General features: G+C 40.6%; 1 protein-coding gene across 8 annotated transcripts in view; it reads right to left on the bottom strand.

The window, feature by feature from the left end:
* Nucleotides 1-1,635: 1,635 nt before the first annotated feature.
* The window catches only part of GRIA1 (glutamate ionotropic receptor AMPA type subunit 1), a 181,387-nt gene continuing 164,034 nt past the window's right edge, over nucleotides 1,636-18,988 (bottom strand). For 3 of the 8 annotated variants that reach the window (XM_075602143.1, XM_075602139.1, XM_075602141.1), the window contains 4 exons: nucleotides 17,265-17,512; nucleotides 9,726-9,840; nucleotides 6,054-6,188; nucleotides 1,636-5,332 (listed from right to left, as the gene is read on the bottom strand). In XM_075602143.1, coding sequence (XP_075458258.1) covers nucleotides 5,144-5,332; nucleotides 6,054-6,188; nucleotides 9,726-9,840; nucleotides 17,265-17,512 — 687 coding nt within the window. In that variant the 3' untranslated portion in view covers nucleotides 1,636-5,143. Of the gene's footprint in view, nucleotides 5,333-6,053; nucleotides 6,189-9,725; nucleotides 9,841-11,700; nucleotides 11,826-17,264; nucleotides 17,513-18,988 lie in introns of those variants that run through there. The other 5 variants (XM_075602144.1, XM_075602138.1, XM_075602140.1 and 2 more) reach the window with 3 other exon arrangements.

Below are 18,988 nucleotides of genomic sequence, written 5' to 3'. Positions count from 1 at the left end.
GCGAATAGATTTTTTTGTTCGGCGAGTAGATTTTTTGGTGATTTGTCGACTACTGTATATATATATATATATATATATATATATATATATATATATATATATATATATATATATATATATATATATATATATATATATATACAGTGGTTGACAAATCACCAAAAAATCTACTCGCCACACAAATAAATCTACTCGCCACCTAGTACCAAACGTGTGCTGCTTGGGCCAATATTTACTCGCCCGGGGGTTAAATCCACTCGCCCGGGGCGAGCAAATGTATAGGTTTGTCGAACACTGTGTATATATATATATATATATATATATATATATATATATATATATATATTTATATGTGTGTGTGTGTGTGTATATATATATATATATGAATATTACCAGTTGATGGTCAAGTAAGGAGAGACAGCACACACAGGTTGTGTGCTGTCTCTCCTTACTGGACCATCATCTGGTAATATTCATGTTTATTATCGTCTATGGGACAAGCATCTGGATTTCTTTCTATACATGTGTATGCCGGCTCCTGTGACAAATTATGTGTGTGTGTGTGTATTGTTGCTTGTAGATAAAGAAGAGGCATTATATGAGCATGGTGGGGTGGGTGGCTATAGTTATAGGAGATCTCTCATAGTTTTCTAGCTTTACCATTTTCTATTTAGAGATGGCAATAGAAAATCAGATATATGTAGTATTGTTCCATAAAACAGCATGTTCATTTTTCTGGATTGCAGCAATGCACTTAAAGCTGTCACAGGGAAATATGTTTAGGAAAAATGTGTGTTTGTCTCTTTGTTACAGGTGGGCTGCTGCATTAATGTAGCAGCAAGGAGTGGTTGGTTCAAATCATATTCAGTGGCAACATGGCGGCCTTTCTATTACATTGGGAATGGTAAGGATATTTTACATAGATAAGGTGACTTTTTGCAAATCTGAGGTTAATTAACTGTCTTTGACTAGAAAACTAGGAATGATTCTGTGTTATTAGACTTTGACATTTGACTGCCAGCAGCATAACTGCCTCCCATCCTGTGGTCCAGAGGGGTTGCCTAGCAACAGATGCTGCACATGTCACTGCAGTGTAAACTATAGACCTCAAGTCTTCCAGTTTTTACACCAAAATGATTATTAGGTGCAAGTTCGTGCTGATGTACAAGTCCCTTTCAATGTGAGATTCGGTAGTTACAAAGAATAGTAATTTTCAGAATGCCTCAGTCTGTTCCAGTCCTGAAAACAGCTCAATTTCAACACAGATCTGTTTAGTATGCTCTAATAATCATGATTTATGTATGGTATAATGGAGAACAGTTCTCTGACAGTGGAGGTATTCTTGCAACAGGGATTCCTTCTACAGAAAAGGGCACGCTGTAGCGGTAAGATGTTATTATAAATAGAATGTTCTCATAAAAGGGAATTTCTAACACAGGACTCTGCATGTTATACATATCATTATTATTATTATTATTATTATTAATAATAATAAATGGCCTTTATTACCATAGGGATTCATGCCTAAGAAAATAATTTGTATCAGCCATGCACAGTTGCTTTTATGATATGGGTTCCTCTCTAATGAGGGGTGTGTAAGATTTTTTTTTTTTTTTTTTACAAGAAGCTGGCATGTTATAGATGTAACAAGATGTTCTTTTAATACATGGGTTCCACTGACAAGAATGTGCAGGTTATGGCTTTGAGATACTCTTAAAACAGGAATTTGTTCCACTTAACGTGTGTGATGTTGAGAGATGTTTTCATAAGAGAGGGTTATTGTGTAGGAATGATCCCTAGAAACAAATGGGGATATGTATCAATTTGTGCCAGCTACATATGTATAAAGTCTGTTAATCTTGCAGCAATACGGGTTTCACGTTTTATTCATTTTTTTAACATTTATTTTATTACAGGATTGAAGCAGGGGGTCTTCGGAGCGGAACTGTGTCAATTTCAGCTCCGGGGACCCCTTGCTTCAAGAGATACTTACCTCAGTAGGGGGTGACTGAGGCTACGGCCCCGCTGTCTGCGCTGTACGCACACCTGCCCGGCTGGCGGCGCGTGCAGCCGAGTTCCCCCGGTCTGCAGTGAGCTGCAGGGGAAAAGACGGGGGGGGGGGGGCAGGGGAGTGACGGGGGCGCAGCCATGACATCACCCGGCAGATTCGCCCTCATTGGCTGAACTTCCGGGGGTGTGGCCTAGCGCTCCATCACTAGTTCTACTCACAATTTTCATGTCTGCCTGAAAAACTGGCCTCGCAGAGGGCCCGGCCCGGCTCTTGTCCCCGCGGGCGCTGCAGCAGCACGCGGGGACCAAGCCTAAGATAATAACAGCGTTTAAATGCCCTGAATCACGCGGGCCAATAGGAGGCTATGATGTCATCTGGTACAGCTTCCTATTGGCCCGTGTGACTGGGACATTCCAACTGAAAAGTGATACCGGCACTCCTTACGGAGGAAAGTATCTCTGGAAGCAGGGGGTTCCCGGAGATGAAATTAACACAGTTGAGCTCCAGAGACCCCCTGCTTCAATCCTGTAATAAAAAAAATAACATGAAAACTTGAACCTGTATTGCTGTTCTAATGCCACCTCAGACACGCCAGACATTTTTTGACACCAGTTACATGTGCAAATTTGGATACGTCTCACAAATATATTGTGTTGACTATCTCCTCCTTTAACCACTCCCCAAACCTCTGACTGACACAAGTGGGCCACAATCCAGTTTGCGACACTTGATACATATGCCCCAATATGTTGCAGGGGTAATCTGTAATGAAAAGTGGTCATTTCCTCCTGAGCAGTTTCTAGCATTTGCGTTTCACTAGTGCAGAACATGGTACAGTAGCGCAGACACATACAAATGAGGGACATTTTTTTTTTTAAACCATGACTCCAGCAAACGAAAGGGACAGCCATGTACAGACACTGCTTGTGCCTCAGCAATGAAAGAGAACACGCTCCATTTTATATTAATTCAAAGGAAAAATAAAACAAAGGAGATACGCAAGAAGCAAAGAGATGCTGCAGAGAGTCACTGCCTCCCCCCAACACAACTATAAAACAAAAACCAAAGATGCTTCTGTCTGACCTAAACGTAATCTCGCTTAGCACTTTTTGACATCAGAGTTAAAACAAATCCAGCCTTGTCGAGAAAATACCCAGGTATCAAAGAGGAAAAATGTAATGAAACGCCTGAAGGGGTTAAAGGTGGAGTCCATGCTCGGGATAAAAACCGAGCTTGTCCCCACGCGCCTGTTTTTAAGAAAGTGTAGTAAAAATACAAATTACAAGTGAACACTCAACATCTCCAATGCTGATTTGTCGTGTCCTGTCTCCCACCCGGTGTAGGCGATTTTAAGTTTCAAGTCTCATAGTCATGGAGCAAACACTGGTATGTCCCCCCGTGCAAGATCAATCTTCCGTTGCAACGCCCACGTCACGTCACCATGTTCGGGTCGCTGTGGCACCGTAACACAGATGGCTGCAAAGCTCCCCATGTCCATCAGCGATTTGTAGAAAGAATATGTTCCCACGCCAAGATGGTAACATAAACCTTTGCAGATGTCCGAGGGAAAGCATCTGTCTCCTTCACAAGCCCCGCACATCTTAACAGAAACGAATAAAAATATTCAAAAACAAAAGATTTCCAAACACTAACATTGCAAAGGGTATTTTTTTTTCAGGGACTCTCTTATGTCCTTCCATGGGTGGGGAAGACAGGAGCTGAAAAAAAAAAAGATGGGTTGGAATGTGAACCAACTATGGCATTATATGCTGTTCCAATTTGTCATGCTCTATGTCCGCCTTAATGACATCTGTAGAGGTGAAAGAATGTCAGAGGTCAGTCTGGGCACAATCCTTTCGCAATCTCATTCTCCAAAGGTTGGTGATATTTCCATTGCCGCTGGCAAAGTGTATGTTTTTCTTTATCTGAGACACCCAGCAGCCTTTGCCCCCACATATAAATTCACACATTTTACAACAATGCAAGGATTTCCAACTTCAAGAGACATCCAGATGTTCTACATGTTTCATTTTAGCTAGACACACAGCTTTCCTGTGAGTGAATAGAAAGAGTTCTGAGGGTCAGGAACCTGAAATACTCTGTTGCTCTGCCCACAGTTTCCATCATCCATTTATGTTATCTTGCCGGGGGCGATTTGGAGCCCTATATTTTGTGCGTTGGTATTAAGATGACCAGAACCCAAATAGCACCACTCATGGCTTGTACTTGCATCCACACTCACAGCTTCCCATCTTGTTACTCACTTTAGGAACTTTTGCAGGTGTCCAATCCTAGCCCTTCTCTTGTGTCGTTCTCCACTCACAATTTCGTTTCAAGTTTCAACAAACGTTTAGATTTGTTTTCATAGTAGGTTCACTTCCAAACTGCTTCTACATTTCTCCAGTGTTGCTGTCTTCACTGGACATGCTCTGCATGATTGTAACGAGCTGCCCGTTTTTCCTGTTACATATTATTTTGCTTCAATGCTGGTCCCCTGTGAAGCTGTCTCTTCTGTGTCCTTCGTTGAGTTACTGCCTCCTCATACCATTTAGTTTTTTTGCGTATAGGAAAAGATGATTCTTTCCCTGCATTACACCGACTTCTCTTTCAGCATTGGCCGGATGGCAGACATGCCATTAGTGTATTTTGTTGCCTAACAAAAAATAAAAGGTTATCTCCTAATTATGGATGGTACGCCAAGAGATTGTGTCCCAATTTGTTCAGATACCCAACATAGGAAACCAAAAGGAAAATGATAAAGGGGGTGGAGGGGGTTTGAGACACGAATGAGCTTAAAAAAAAAAAAATGAAAAAAGATTTCCCTAACATAATTGAATATACTAAGAATTGATGAGCTGAATAATTGTGGGATCAGAGTCTATTGTTAACATTCAAATGTCCAGCCCATGGGGTAGGATCTGCATTCTTCCCAAAATCAGCTCTTTATTGCAGTTACCGACGTATACTTTTGCCACTGAAGGCTAAAGGACGAAAAAAAAAAAAAAAAAAAAGGAACAAAAAAATAGATCTTTTAAGTGGCTGCGAAAAAGTCCATAGGATTTGTCCTGTGTGTTTTTTGGCACTGGAGGGGGAGGGTCATCTCTTCACCAGGCGGTGTGAAGTCTGCTGCTATTATAATCCAGTTGCTCCCAGGGCCATCCCTGCACTGTGGCTCATACATGGAATCGTCTGCATGGATTTGGGGAAATCATGGCTGACCACTCTACCGTTCTCACCGCTGCCTCCTGCCGTGGAAGGTCTGGGTAAGGTTGCCATCCGGACGGTTTCTGTGACTGTTTGCTGCGGAATTAAACAGAAACCCTTTTGAGGAGGAGAGGGGGTTTCCACCCCGGTCCTTTCTTGAAGATTAAAGTTTTCCCCACATAAAAAAAAAAAGTTCCCTGATGTACATCGCACTCCAAACGAGAGACTCTGAGTCTGATTTACACAATATACTAGTATATTTATATACGAGTGTGTGTGTATTGGTATTGTATGATTATTTGTGTGTTGAGTATACAGAGACTGTTTTAGGATAATGTTTATGTATATGTCTGTACTGATTGTGTGCGCATGTAGACTATATACTGTATATGAATGAGAGTGTATAAGTGTCTGGCGGTACTTTGAGGTCTATTTACTAAAGTCTCCCTACAAAACTAGGGTAAAACCAATCCAAAAATGGCACCATGTGTATCAAAGAAGAAATCTAATTGAAAGCCATGTGATATTATCTTTGGTAAATCTGGTGTAATTCTTTTGCACTGGTTTTGCAGCCACTTTAGTGAAGAACGGTGTCTGCGTGTAAAGTACAGGCATGTGAGTATACTAGGGGTGTATGAATTTGTGTATATAGAGGTTTGGGTGGATGTCTGTGTACTGATTACGTCTCTGTTTGTTTAGAGGGTGAATATGAATGAAAGTGTATTATTGGCGGTGTATAATTGTTTGTATTTTACAGTAGGGGTGTAATCATTGTATAGTGTGTAGAAGTATATATGTAAGACACATGTGACAGAAATGCCTCCAGATTTGATGCCACCTTCATCTTTTTCGATTCACTCCTCGACTTGTAACAAAACTCGATAAGGGCGACCAGCATGGCCAATCCCAGACCTCCGATCAGTATATAGAACACTCCGGCTACGTTACTAAGGCTCAGTGCACTCGTCTTATCCTGGAGCCAACAAGAGAAGAGAAGAGGAGAAAGGAGCAGGGAGAGAGGGAGGGGAAAACCACTGTTATGAAGGTCAGAGATATCCCAAAGGTCTACTCAAACTCCCTGCCCCTCCCCATCTCCCCCTTTCCCATAACACATCTACCATTCCATAATAGCACAAAATAACATACAACAGGCCGTTGCCTATTAACTCCTTCTATGCTACTGGAACCAGCAGGTAGCGATGAAGGGGTTAAAACCTTTTGAAGTTTTACGTTCATCCAAAAAGCCCCTTCTTTGAGATAATCTGGGGAGAAGGATTCAACTGAGCTGTGAAATAAGGGGAGACTTTTCCGTGGCTCAGAACTGACCCATGTTTTTAAGGAGAGTACATTTCCAACAATGGTAAAAAATGTGACAGCGAAAGAAAAGCTCTTGAGACACCGGGTATTATAAATACGCCTAGCAAAGCATCAGTAAATTAAGTAGCTGCTTTTATTGGTCAAATAAAACTGTGGTAGAGTGCATCTGATATCAGATTTCTTTGGATTTGTAGACTTGAGATAATGCTCAAACCACTTTGATTTGAGCAGCAAAGTTTAAAGCAGTGGCATAAGAATAAAAACCCCAAACACAACCCTTATACAACTTTGTTGCAGAAGGACGAGTAAGAATCTGCCCAGTGCTATTTGTATTCAATGAAAAACAACGTAGTCTGTTGTTTTCTTTGCTCAAATTTTAGTGTCTGTCCTTGCTGTTTTGAGTTTGTTTAGGCCAGCAGCTAATACATGTAAATAGCTGCACTACTACAAAACAGCATACTGGACCCGATGTTCAAGGTTCAGGATGCGGTGTAATTTGTTTCCCACCAGAGTATACAATAATTTCAATTAAACAAATGGTGGTTGGTAAGGAAATAATCCACAATTTAAAAGAGATCTCAATAGAGGAAATAAAACTATTTGGAAATGTATATGGCGGTGCAATACACTGCAGGCCCATCATGCTGTGCAATGGTTACATTTATTCCCATGTTGCAATAATTGTGCAATATTATGGCAGGGAAGATTCAAGCATTTTGGAATCTATTAATACTTCAAAGAGGTTTGACAGCTGCCGGACACAACACAAAGTGGTAAAGAGAAATCTCTGTCACCCCAAACCACTCATATTTAACACCTCAATGTTCTTTACATTTCTATAGCCCCACCCAGTTTCACAATACCCTTTGCACATCACTGTCCCAAAATTGCACTGCCTTCAGTTTCCCCCTCCCTCTTGACTAGACTACTTAGTAGCTCAGGCATGCAACCCCAATGCTGCCAACCGATATCAAATACAACCACCCTTTTCTATTTTCAGGGCCTTAATTGCCAAGCAACAGGGCTTAATCATGCTACAGGTTTTCTCTCATATTAGCATTGAGCTGACTCAAGGAACCTATGGTCGAGAGGGATCGGTGGTCTGTAAGGAGTAAGAAGGATCCATCTAGATATCCGTAGCCAATAATGGATTATATGATAGTGTTGGACAGGTAGTGCTATTTAATGGACATTTTATTGAACAGGAAACTACATCAAAGGTGAATATAATCTATAGATTATAAGTGAGTGTTTGCAATGGTAAGAAGATGTGTGTAAGAATCATTAGATGGACAACTTTTTGCATGTCTCAAAGGCTATGGGCCATATTTAGCATGCTATGCCATGCCATAAGGCACCTCCTGGTGCCGGAATACCATTTATGACCCATTTTACTTGACCTAGGTATCACCAGAAGGTGTCTTATAGCTTTGCATCACATAGTACATATTTGGATGTAGGGTGTATTCCAGTTTACTTGGTACAACAGTAATGGAAAATATTCCATAGAAATTACATTTTCTTTGATAAAATCAAGCAATGTTTGTGCATCAAGAAAAATGTGATTCGCCCAAGCCTACTGTGTGTGTGAAAGGGATAGTCAGATAGTGTGTGTGTCAGTGTGAGAGGGGCTGATGGGTTTTTCCTAGAGTGAAGGACTTCAAACACCTAGATCTGGCAACAGATGGTTAGTGTAAACAGTTAATATATTACTGATCCAGATCAGTTTGCTCTTGACAGCAATATTTTGGTTAACTAGTTGCCAGGTTAAGTAGATATAATTGTAAGTAGATTCATGTTTGTGGCATCAAATTGTTGGTGTAATATTTTTCTAGTACAGAAAATTATATCCGTTGTTAGAGTAAGTAGTTGACTAGCATGGCCAAGAAACTGCTGGAACATCCAGTTATTTGGTTTTAACAGTAGGTTTGTAGTGCAAATAGTGGGTGTGGGCTGTTTGTGTACCTTCAATAGTATGTGATTATGGCATTAGCTTGTTAATATAACTAGTTGTGGCAATTGATTATTACTAGGACCAGTTGCCTATTGTTGGCTGCATCCCATTCTGTATAGTTCTCTGCAGTTAGCTGATGCTTCACATTATTACCAAGATGTGAACAACGCTACAGTCAGCAATAGCTCTCTAAATATGTTATGTTTGGTAATAAATTGTCAAATGAACTGGATACAAAGCATTGATCAAGCCCATATTCATTGCAGATGTTCCATTACAGAGGGCGTGATACTAGAACAGCACAGCTCCCAGGGAATTGTTGCTGCATTTTAAGGCATCAGCTGGAATGACACTGGCTGTTCTATTAGTGACATTGAAACTGTTGGGGAGTGGTTGATACTGTATGTTCATTTCAAGACTGACACACCTATTGGGAAAGTAATGTAAGTGTAGTCCAATTTAATACATGTGCAGTGTATCTGTATGGGACACTTTAGTGTTGCTTCTGCCTGGCCTGCACACCTACAGGGACCAATGCCAACTATGTGCTGATGGGTTGAAGGTTGGATGATGGCCATAAGAAGCTTCAAATTACTTTAAGATGGAGTGAGCTAGAAGCGCATACAAACAGTGCCTTATGGCTCTGCAGGACATGCTATTAAATGAAAGGAAAAAAAAAACATACTTGAGGGTTCCTGGTACAAAACTGGAACAAAAAAAACTAGAAAAAAAAACTTGTAATAAATTTCATATAGCAATTAAAACAGCTTGTAAACATAAAGCCAACACATGGCCAGGTAGGAGTGATACCTTAACGGGAGTTTACTAGTGAATGCTTTGAACTCCCTTTAAGATTGTAGGGATTCTTGTGAAATGGAAATGTGATGTGGTGTTAGAGCTATCAATCAGAGAAGGGGCAGCCTGGCTTTGTGAGTTTCCTACCCTTACCTGACTTAGCAGTGAGATTTGAAGGAAATACTTCTGGCTTTGATGAGTGAGGAAGTTGATGTCGGAAATGAGCAAGTCTTTTTTTTTTTTTAAATGAGTTAGACACTCCTAAATTAAGAGTGTGGAGTTGGATCCCTTTGCTGCTGGGAGGGAGAGGTAACGGCTTTGAAAGCAATGCCTAGCTGTCCTCTCCTGCAGCAAAGGATTGATCAAAACCCTGTTAACCAGTCAGAAAGAGCCCTGTAGCATCATGTGATTCAAGGCGGGAACTCTGTGGCGGGGGTGACTAACCTTACTTCCGGAGTCTTTGCTTCCACATTCCCCTTTATCGTACCACCATTTGCTTTTCAGCTTGTCTAAGACGCCTTGCTCACTGAGTTTCAATACCGCTAGGTTTACAGCACCTCTTCAAACCAGGGGAAATAACATAAATAACATTACCAATGTTATTTTATGTTATTCAGCAGCACAGCAACATTTCATTTGAGGCATTCATTGACGTATGCGTGTACCATGTCAAAGTGATACGCTTGAATACTCCATCGAGCGCCCCCACCCTAACCCTTTCATTCCCTCCATCCCCTAGAGCCCCATTTCCCCTCTCTTCCAGCCAAGCCAGATGAGTATTAACTATATCACTTTGAGTAACCAGCAACACCCGTCCCCTGGCACTGGCTGAGCCGCATGTTCTGCACCCGGTGTCTCGGAGGCTGTTTTTTTGCTCTCCTTCCCTTCAATGAGTTGAGAATGTTGCAGGAGACATGTTGGGCACTGGAATGTGTGTAATATATGGAGGTCCCATATGGTTTGTTTAGGCCTTGTTTTGACCAAAATATATGAATGTGTGTGTTCTGGTTTTGTAGCCTTGTGTTTATATTATGTTGTGTATATGAACGTTTGCACACATTGATTTTGGTAGCATTGTATCTGTATTTGTTTATTCTTTGTGTTGTAGATTTGTTGCTGAGTTTGATTTGTAATTATTTTTATTAATATGTATATGTTGGATTTAACCCCATGCCTGTGTGTGGCCTTATTTTCTACGCCATCTTCTGCCATAACGCACCTTCCAGCACTGGAAGAAACCTCCTTCACAATTCATGTCAATAGATTGTGTAAGGTGTCTTTCAGTGCTGGAATGTGTTTTTTTGGGCAGAAGATTGCTTAGTAAATATATCCTTTGTGCCTCCATCCTTTTTGTAATATCACCACTGTAAGCTTACTGTTTTATTCCTATAATACAGATTTGTCAATATTTTTACAATCTTACTGTAGGTGATCTTTATAGCTTTCTCCTATTGCCTTAATATTGCATTCCTGGTTTTCGCTCTCTTGGGTTTCAAATTATACCAGTTTCCCTAATGTTGGTTGTGACCCTAAAGTTGTCAACATTGTAATGTTGCTATTTTGTTCCCATGTTGATGTAGCCTATGCTCATTTAGTAAATGTGTGTCTTGTGGAATAGCATTGCTTAGTAATTATGAGCCTGTATATCTTTTTTTGGTTTTAAACGTTTGATTATAAAACTTTGATATTATATGGTTGTGTTCATTTTTTTTCAACAGTGAGAATGCATGTCAGTTGGTTCCATAATGTATTTTTTGTTCTCTGCTACGGTTTGGTATTATTGGTGATTTCCATATAATACAGTAGTTTAGTATTTTTTTTACATTTCTGCTGCAAATCTAGTTGTGTTCCTGTGTTGCATTTTGACTCCAGTGTTGTTATTCTCAAATTCAATGGCTTCTTTTGTGTGTGGGTCTGTTTCCCAGCTGCCCTGTTCTTAATGAATGCGTATTTGTAGGGGAGTGAAATGCATTGAAGCGTAGTCTATTTTAATGTAAGCAAATATGTTGCCTTTGTGGCTGAATGTGTATTGTACTTAGAAGTATACTTATACTTTATAGGCCATATTTGCTAAACAGTGTTCTGCCATATGGCATCTTCTGGCGCTGGACCTTATAGTTCATTCAAGCTCTAACAAAGTCGTCCACTGCCATACAGTGTCTTAAGGCTGCTTAGTAAATATGGACCTATATGTATTAGCAGGTATAACTGATGTTACATGTCCCCATAGCTGTTACATTTTGCGTTGTGTGTGAAACGTAAGGAGTTGCTGCCTTATAATTAAGCGTGTATGTGAGGCTTGTTGTCCCGTTATGAAGGGAGGTTGGTGAGATGGAACCGGGGCACTGGCATTAAGGGTGTACAGGGCAGTTGCTGGTTACTATCCATGCTGTTTTGTTACCCGCTAGTTTGTTCTTACTGGGGCTGACCTTGGAATCACCTCCCCCGCTGCCGCATTCTCCCTTGTCGTACCACCATTTGTTTTTCAATTTGTCCAAAAGCCCCTGCTCGTTCAGTTTTAACACTGCCAGGTTTACTGGGTTTCTTTAAAAATGAATAGATAACACTCGATAAGTTACAGCTTGAGAAATCACTCATGAGGTCGTGAGACAAAGGATAGGTGAACCAGCTGCAAGCCTCATCCTAAACCACATGCACCCCCTCCCGGCTTCAGATCCAACACCCTCAGATTTTCAGGCACGTAAAGGTGGAATCCTGGGAGCTGACCAAAAAAAAAAAAACATTTAGTCAATTCTAATTGGCTTCTTAAAAAAAAGGAACCACATTTAAAGCAAAGATTTGGCAGCTTTTGTATCTTTGAAGGTTAAACACAAAATATTTTCTCCTTAGAGGAAGTGTTTGTCAATCAATCGTTTACTTTACCTTTATCACACCTGTCCTTATCAGAAGGAGGGGGGAATAGAGACAAGGAAAAGGAGGGGCTATAGCTGTGCAAACTCTTGTTAAACACAAAGAGACATCACACACAAAAGGGACTAACTGCGGAAAATCAAACATTGGCCAAGTGTCAGCTCGCCTTGTTTGCAAACTACCTTTAAAATGTATTTAACAATACTTGTTTATGTGTCAGAATGTGCTACTGAGGGCATCAATCACCCAAATGTAACCTCTTAAGCATGGCACTGCCATTAGTATACTTTGGCCCTAGGAATAGCTGCCCCATTAAGGAGGGCTAGAACAATAAAAGGGTGGATGAGAGATTTGCAAATACCTTATTCAAAGGCAAGGTGTGAAGAATTATAAATGGGAAGCTACCTTGGGAGATCACAGGAAACACAGGAGTGTAGGGGTTGACAGAATTAGAGAGACCCTCAATGGTTACAGGGTCTTAAAATCTAGATTGTTATTGGTAATGATTTCATTGGTTATTTTATTGTTTCTAAATAGAAACTGAGCGCAGAAAAAATTATCAGAATGTTTAATGCTACAATATTAGTGCCTATACAGTATTTATTAAGCTGAGGTGTATTCTGGCATCAGAAGGTGTCTTGTGGAATAGCACTGCTTAGTATATGTAGCCCAATGTGTATTCTTCGAACTGCCACTAAGTGTATTTAAGGCATTGTATTGTTAAATATAGTTGTTGCTAGTATACCTATATGCCCTAGTGAAGGAGCTGTAGCATCATTGCACCAAACGGCGGCAGAGAGGGAAAAAAGGGTCTTGGGTTGTGGTTGATTACAAAAAGACAACATTGGGAAGTAGGATGGACCTGGCGATGGAATAACCATATTCAGTATATCCATATACTGGACAACAGTAATTGTCAACAGTCCTATCGTATGTTAGCCCCTTCTAACACCTCTTTTGTCCCTGATCCCTGGCAGCGGGGGCGAGGGGTGTTGGGGTGGGGGGGGTGGGGGGGAGGAGGTGTACTTTTGGGCAGCAGATGGGGGAGAAGCAGGGATTAAAACTGGATCACCAATCCTTCTGAGTGATTCTCTGAGAAAGAACACACATACAAAGACAAAACTTTTAGCAATGAGTTTGCAGCACATGGAACGTATGAGTAGAGGACGCGGTGAGAGATGCTGCTAGCTTTGCATATCAGGAAGCCATGGAGTGATTCCCCCAGTGCATGCGGTGTAGGGTAGATGGATGGGGAGAAAGACAAAAGATCCTGCTAAATTGGCTTTCAGTTTTACGTCTGTCCAGTTCCCCTTAACTCTTCCATTTCTCTAAAGCGTTTTCATCAACTGTGTTTTAATTTTTTTTTATTTCCCTGCACATCTCCAACCTTTCCACACTACTTCTATCAACTCCTTCCTCTGAAAATGAAGATGCTGCACTGCATACCGACATTGGACATCGCTGCACAATCTCATCTACTCAATGTCCCTTCTCCTTTGAGAAAGTGCCACATAAATGCAGCATTTCATGTTTGGGATCCTGCAAGTGACATAAAATGTAATACCTCCGCTTATAGCTGAGTATAGCTTCAGTACGGCATTACTCTTTCAACATCCACCACAAATCTACAAATGTAGCCTGTTTAAATGTGACTGTGATTGGATTAGGCCTCTGTCCTGATAGCCAAGCATTGCAAACCCCCCCCCCCCCAAAAAGGCAAAAAAAAAACCCCGGCACTCCAAAAAATGAAAAAATTAATTAATTAGAAGATCAACGTTTTGATTCAATGTTGGACCTTTATCAAGATCTAACATAGGACCAAAACATTGATTTGATAATTAAGCCTCACTTTGTATTTCTTGCACAAGTCCCTACGAGTGCCGTTTTTCCCCCTTCCCTTTTCTTCGGTGTTTTTGCAATGCTACTCCATCTACCAGTGGAAAATGGAGCACTCGTGGCAGCTAAACTGTGAGTATTTGTGAGTGCCCTGTAATAAACTACTGGACTGGTGGTATACACTGTAATATACACTGATGGTATACACACCACCAGCATCGCAGCACCCTGGCACATCCAAGATATGGTTTAAAGGAGCTTCATCTGCACCTGCTGATTACCCAGCACTTTATGTCTACTAGTACTAAACCCCTCCAAACAGCACAAGGAGCACCCAGAATTGCCTTGGTATTTATGGGCTATAAACTCTGTTATTACTATTCGTGTCCACAACTGATATGAAATATGAACATAAGGGCAGAAATGCTTACATTGCATCACTTGCATACATTTCAAGGTTAAGCTTTAATAACTGATTTAAAAATACGTGCACGGGACTTGCTTGTTTTTACAGACTCAGCTTACATTAATCCAGTTTAAATATAGAATCTGTATTAGTTCAACAGCCTTAAAACGAACGGCATTTTTAAATGATCCCCCTGCCCTAGGATCCCTTGCAAGTGGGGGGTGTTTCTGGTCCTTATTGATACATGAAGCAATGCCAGTGACTGTGAGCCATTCTTGGTTCAAGACTTTGCTGCATACTGTGACATTTCCAGGCTCATTCTCTGCTAATTTGAGAGGTCTGAGCATTTGGTGGAAGAAGAAAAGAGGAAAAAAAAACCCTTAAAGGTCATCATTGTAAAAAATAAAATAACAATGCTTTTCTTCTTTCTAAGGGGTATGCTCCGTTTCACAAGTCCTCACCCTCCTTCGCTTTACTGGAAATGCGTGCACTTTGTGAGCTGCTTGGGGCAGAAGGATGTTGCCCTTTTAAACACAAAATACTGTATACAGCTCAACCCCCTTATAACGCTGTGCTTGGGGTCCAAAGAATCACATTGCGCTACAAGCGGATGGCATTAGAAATAATGTACAATTGAATGCATTGTACAATAAAGTATTTAAGACACCAATAATCGTGTTGGAAAGTATTCATAAATACGAAAATTGGGAGCCACGCTTGCATCGCGTTATAAGCGGATTCGCGTTGTAACGGATCGCGTTATAACGGGGTTGAGCTGTATATGGTAAGCTTTGCAGTACAGGGACATGTGTCTGTAAAATGTACAGGGCTTCAGTGAACATACAGTAGTGTATCTAGGGAATATTTACTGTACTGAGCTACTTGCTCCATCCTCACTGAGCAAAAAATAATAATTTGCGTCAGTTTGGTCCTGCTTCACACGCAGTGCTTATAGTGTGGTGGTGCTATGGGTATGGAGTACTACACTTTTTTGTTTTTATTTACATTTCCGGAGTACCACTACTTTTTCATTTACAGTCCCAGAGAATCATTACTTTTTTTTTATGGGTAGACTAATGGTTCCACTCCTAAAATGCTCTGATTGCCAGGCTTGAATCATATCATCTATAAAAAACAAAAGCTCATGTTATTGTTAATGTATTGCTGCTGCTAAATGGCATGGCATTTGTAATTGAGAAGCAATCTTAAATGCAGCCCATTCAAATTGCCTATTATTTGGCCTATAATGCAAGCTGCAAAAGTATGTGTTTTCCATCTCTAAAACCACTATTTAGTAGGTGAGGCTATATTCATTAAATGTCATTTAGTCTTTGGGCCCTTTATGGACCCTACATTTGAGTGGGTCAATGATTAAACTCTCCCAGCTGCAAACCATATCCAATGTTGGTGCAAATATTTAGCAATTCTATATTCTTCAATAAATCAATAAATCTGGTGCTATCCATTTGCAGATGGGGTCCTTTTGATAACTAGCCTTTTATGTCACTTAAGCTTTAGCACCATTTAAAAACCAGACCCTAAGCGCTTCTTGCCTCTTTGCTTTTATCTCAGCTCGCAGAAACGGTGCTTATATTGAGGAGGAGTCAGAGACAAGTTACTTGATGTACCTACTGTATGTTAATGGTGTTTATCCATACAATGTTCCTTTAACATTATGTAAGATGAAGTTCTAGTATGTGTGAATGTCACACATTTTTTATCTTGATTGGAAGGGTTGCAATGAAAAGTCGAACCAGACAAGACTATTCCTGTCCTGTTATATTTTAATGCTGGGTAAATTGGATGCCAATCCGGAGCCCCTAAAGATTGCAGGTGCAGCATAGGGTTGATCTAACATCATACTTGGATCAACTTAAGTGCAGTTTATAGATACTATGTCACTGTGAATTTTCAGTCCAAGTTACTAATAATCTGGGATCAAACTGAAGTATGGGAGAAACTTGAGTAAGGTCAAAAAAAATCAGCTTCCCATTAATTTAGTAGCCAATGACTAGTGATAAACTGCATGTTGCAAGGTCTAAGACTCCTAATCCACTTAAGTTTTATCTGTCGAGGGAAAGCCTTTGGAAGTCAATTTAACACTAAAATGACATTTCACATTACAATTCCAGAGTCAAATGAGGGGAGAAGAAGAGACGAGAAGAATGGGAAACAAAGACAAACTGAGAAAGTGATAGAGAAAGGAGGACATTAATCGTTTCTCTCATTTCTCAGGTGGGAAGTCAAATGGAATCTTTTAAGATACAACTCTTAAGTTGCCCAATAACATATGTACATAGATAATTTTGTGGGGAACAATAAAACCTACCTTGGATTGAGTAGCTCAAAGTTAGATACATAACACATAATGATATTTGGAGCCATAAAAGGAGGTCAAGTAAAGTTCCCTTTATGGTGGAATTTTTGGGGTTGGATTTAGGGTTACAAAGATCTTGGGGTGGTTACAGTGAAATGCTTTTGGGATCCGTGCCATAGTAAGGAACCTGCTACCACTGTGATTATATATCTCAGGGGTTATGGGGGGCACTTCTTCAAGCAAAGGTCATGTCTGTGACTGAAAAGCATTGCCATAGTTATTGTTATATGATTATATACAGTAACAGAACCATAATTCACCAGAATAGGCTGGAACAGTTTGGAACAGCTTGTTTAAGATGTGTGCTGACTTGCAATGATGGAGGATAGTTTGCAAAGGACTTTTTGTTTTACAGAGTGGAATGACACAGAGCAGATGACTGGTGTGAATGACACAGAAAGATGTATTCTCCCAGGATATTGTTCCATGGACCCCAGGTCTACAGCCAGAGAGCAAAGTCAATACACAGGAAAGCAGAGCTCAGGTTACCTACCTCAGAGGGGACCCCTTGGGGGTTGCAATGCCATAGCCCTTCGAATCCAAGTTACCTCCCACCTTCATGGTGTCACAGGGTTTTCTCTGTTCAATGTATTCATTCATGGTGGACTCCAAAAGGTAGGCGTATTTGCCCTTTGATTTTCTTACTCTGTTCATTCCATCCTCAGTTGTCTTTACGAAAACCGAGGGCTCCGCTGAGCGCATGTAAGTCCACATCTTTTCAAACACAGCGATTTTAGACCGCTGGGAAAAGAGGGAAAGACTTAGAAATAGTGTGTGACAAGAACATAAAAGAAGCTTGTGGAAAGGTGACTCAAAAAGTGGAAAATGATTAATCAAGTATTTTCCATTTGAATAAGCTTTGGGTCAATAAAAATAGACAAAAAGTGGTGTGCCCATTTGCAGAATTCAATATGCCTGGTTTACATGTGTTTATTTCCTAACTCCTCCTTTTCCTCCTTCCATAACTGCTTCCCAAAATCAAAGATGAAGCACATGGGGCAAATTAGACACAAAATACTTGAATATGTTTATAAGACAATTTTTCAAAAATCGATCTCTTGTATCATTTGTGGCAAAAAGAGGTCATGTGTACTCATTGATACATATGCCTTAAAGCAGCAATCCAAGCGCATATTTTTGACAATTTTCTTTTCTTTTTAACATAGGATTGAAGAAGGGGGCTTCCTTAGCTGAACCCCATTGATTTCAGCTCCGGGGACACCCTGATTTCCAAGATACTTACCTCCCTAGGGGGTGCTGGTAGCCACTCCGCTTGGCTACCAGGGTTCATGTAATGGCGGAGTTTCAAAGCTACCCGCGACCTGCGGCCCAATAGGAAGCCGTGACCTCATCAGGTTCGGCTTCCCATTGGCCCGCGTGACGCGGGAGCTTTCAACTTTGCTGTGATACCGGCACTCGCTTTGGAGATCTGAATCTTGGGGAGCAGGGGGTTCCCGCAGCTGAAATAAATGGGGTTCAGGTTCGGAGTACCCCTTGCTTCACTCCTATGTAAAAAAAAAAATAAGAAAATATAAAAAAAACGGCTGGGATTGCACCTTTATTGATGGCGAGGAGACAGAAAGAGCACAAGGAGTTTACAGATTTTACGAATAAAAGAGATGTAGAAGTGAGAAAAAAATAAAAAAAATGTCAGAAAAATAAGAAGCCACTATTTTAGCGTGCTAAGTATTAACAAACATACAAATACCGCCATTCTAATGCTTAGAAATTAACTGAAAGATACAGTAAGATACAATAAGAACACTCGGTTTACCACTATATTTCAGAATTTGGGAACCGAAATATCATAGATGGCCCTTGAGTAAATATGCTGACAGTAATCAGTGTTAGGAAAACAAAGAAAAGAAGCACTCACCGGGGTAAAGTGAACAATAATAATAAAAAGTGTTGGTGACCAAAATAAACTAACATGACAACAGTGATGACTGGTAGTGTTTTTGTGAAAACAAATGCAGCTCCAACTTTTAAAGACTGTGGGGGCAATGCACTAAGCAGCGCGTTTTTGCACCCGATTGGGAATTTTTGACTCGCCCGATACAAAGTGAAGCCAAACGCGGGTTTTCACTAACAAGTGAAGCGCATTTTGGGCGGGTGGGCAAAAATTTGCCAGATCACGCAAGCTGCTTCCACCCCCAGCTATCTGCTGAAAGTTCTACAGCGCGATAGCTGATAGAAAAAAAAGCCGCCTGTAAGAGC

The sequence above is a fragment of the Ascaphus truei genome, chromosome 5 (genome assembly GCF_040206685.1).
Source record: "Ascaphus truei isolate aAscTru1 chromosome 5, aAscTru1.hap1, whole genome shotgun sequence".
Taxonomy (NCBI): Eukaryota; Metazoa; Chordata; class Amphibia; order Anura; family Ascaphidae; genus Ascaphus; species Ascaphus truei.
The sequence above is the reverse complement of the archived record's forward strand: the minus strand, read 5'-3'. Positions and strand labels throughout refer to the sequence as shown.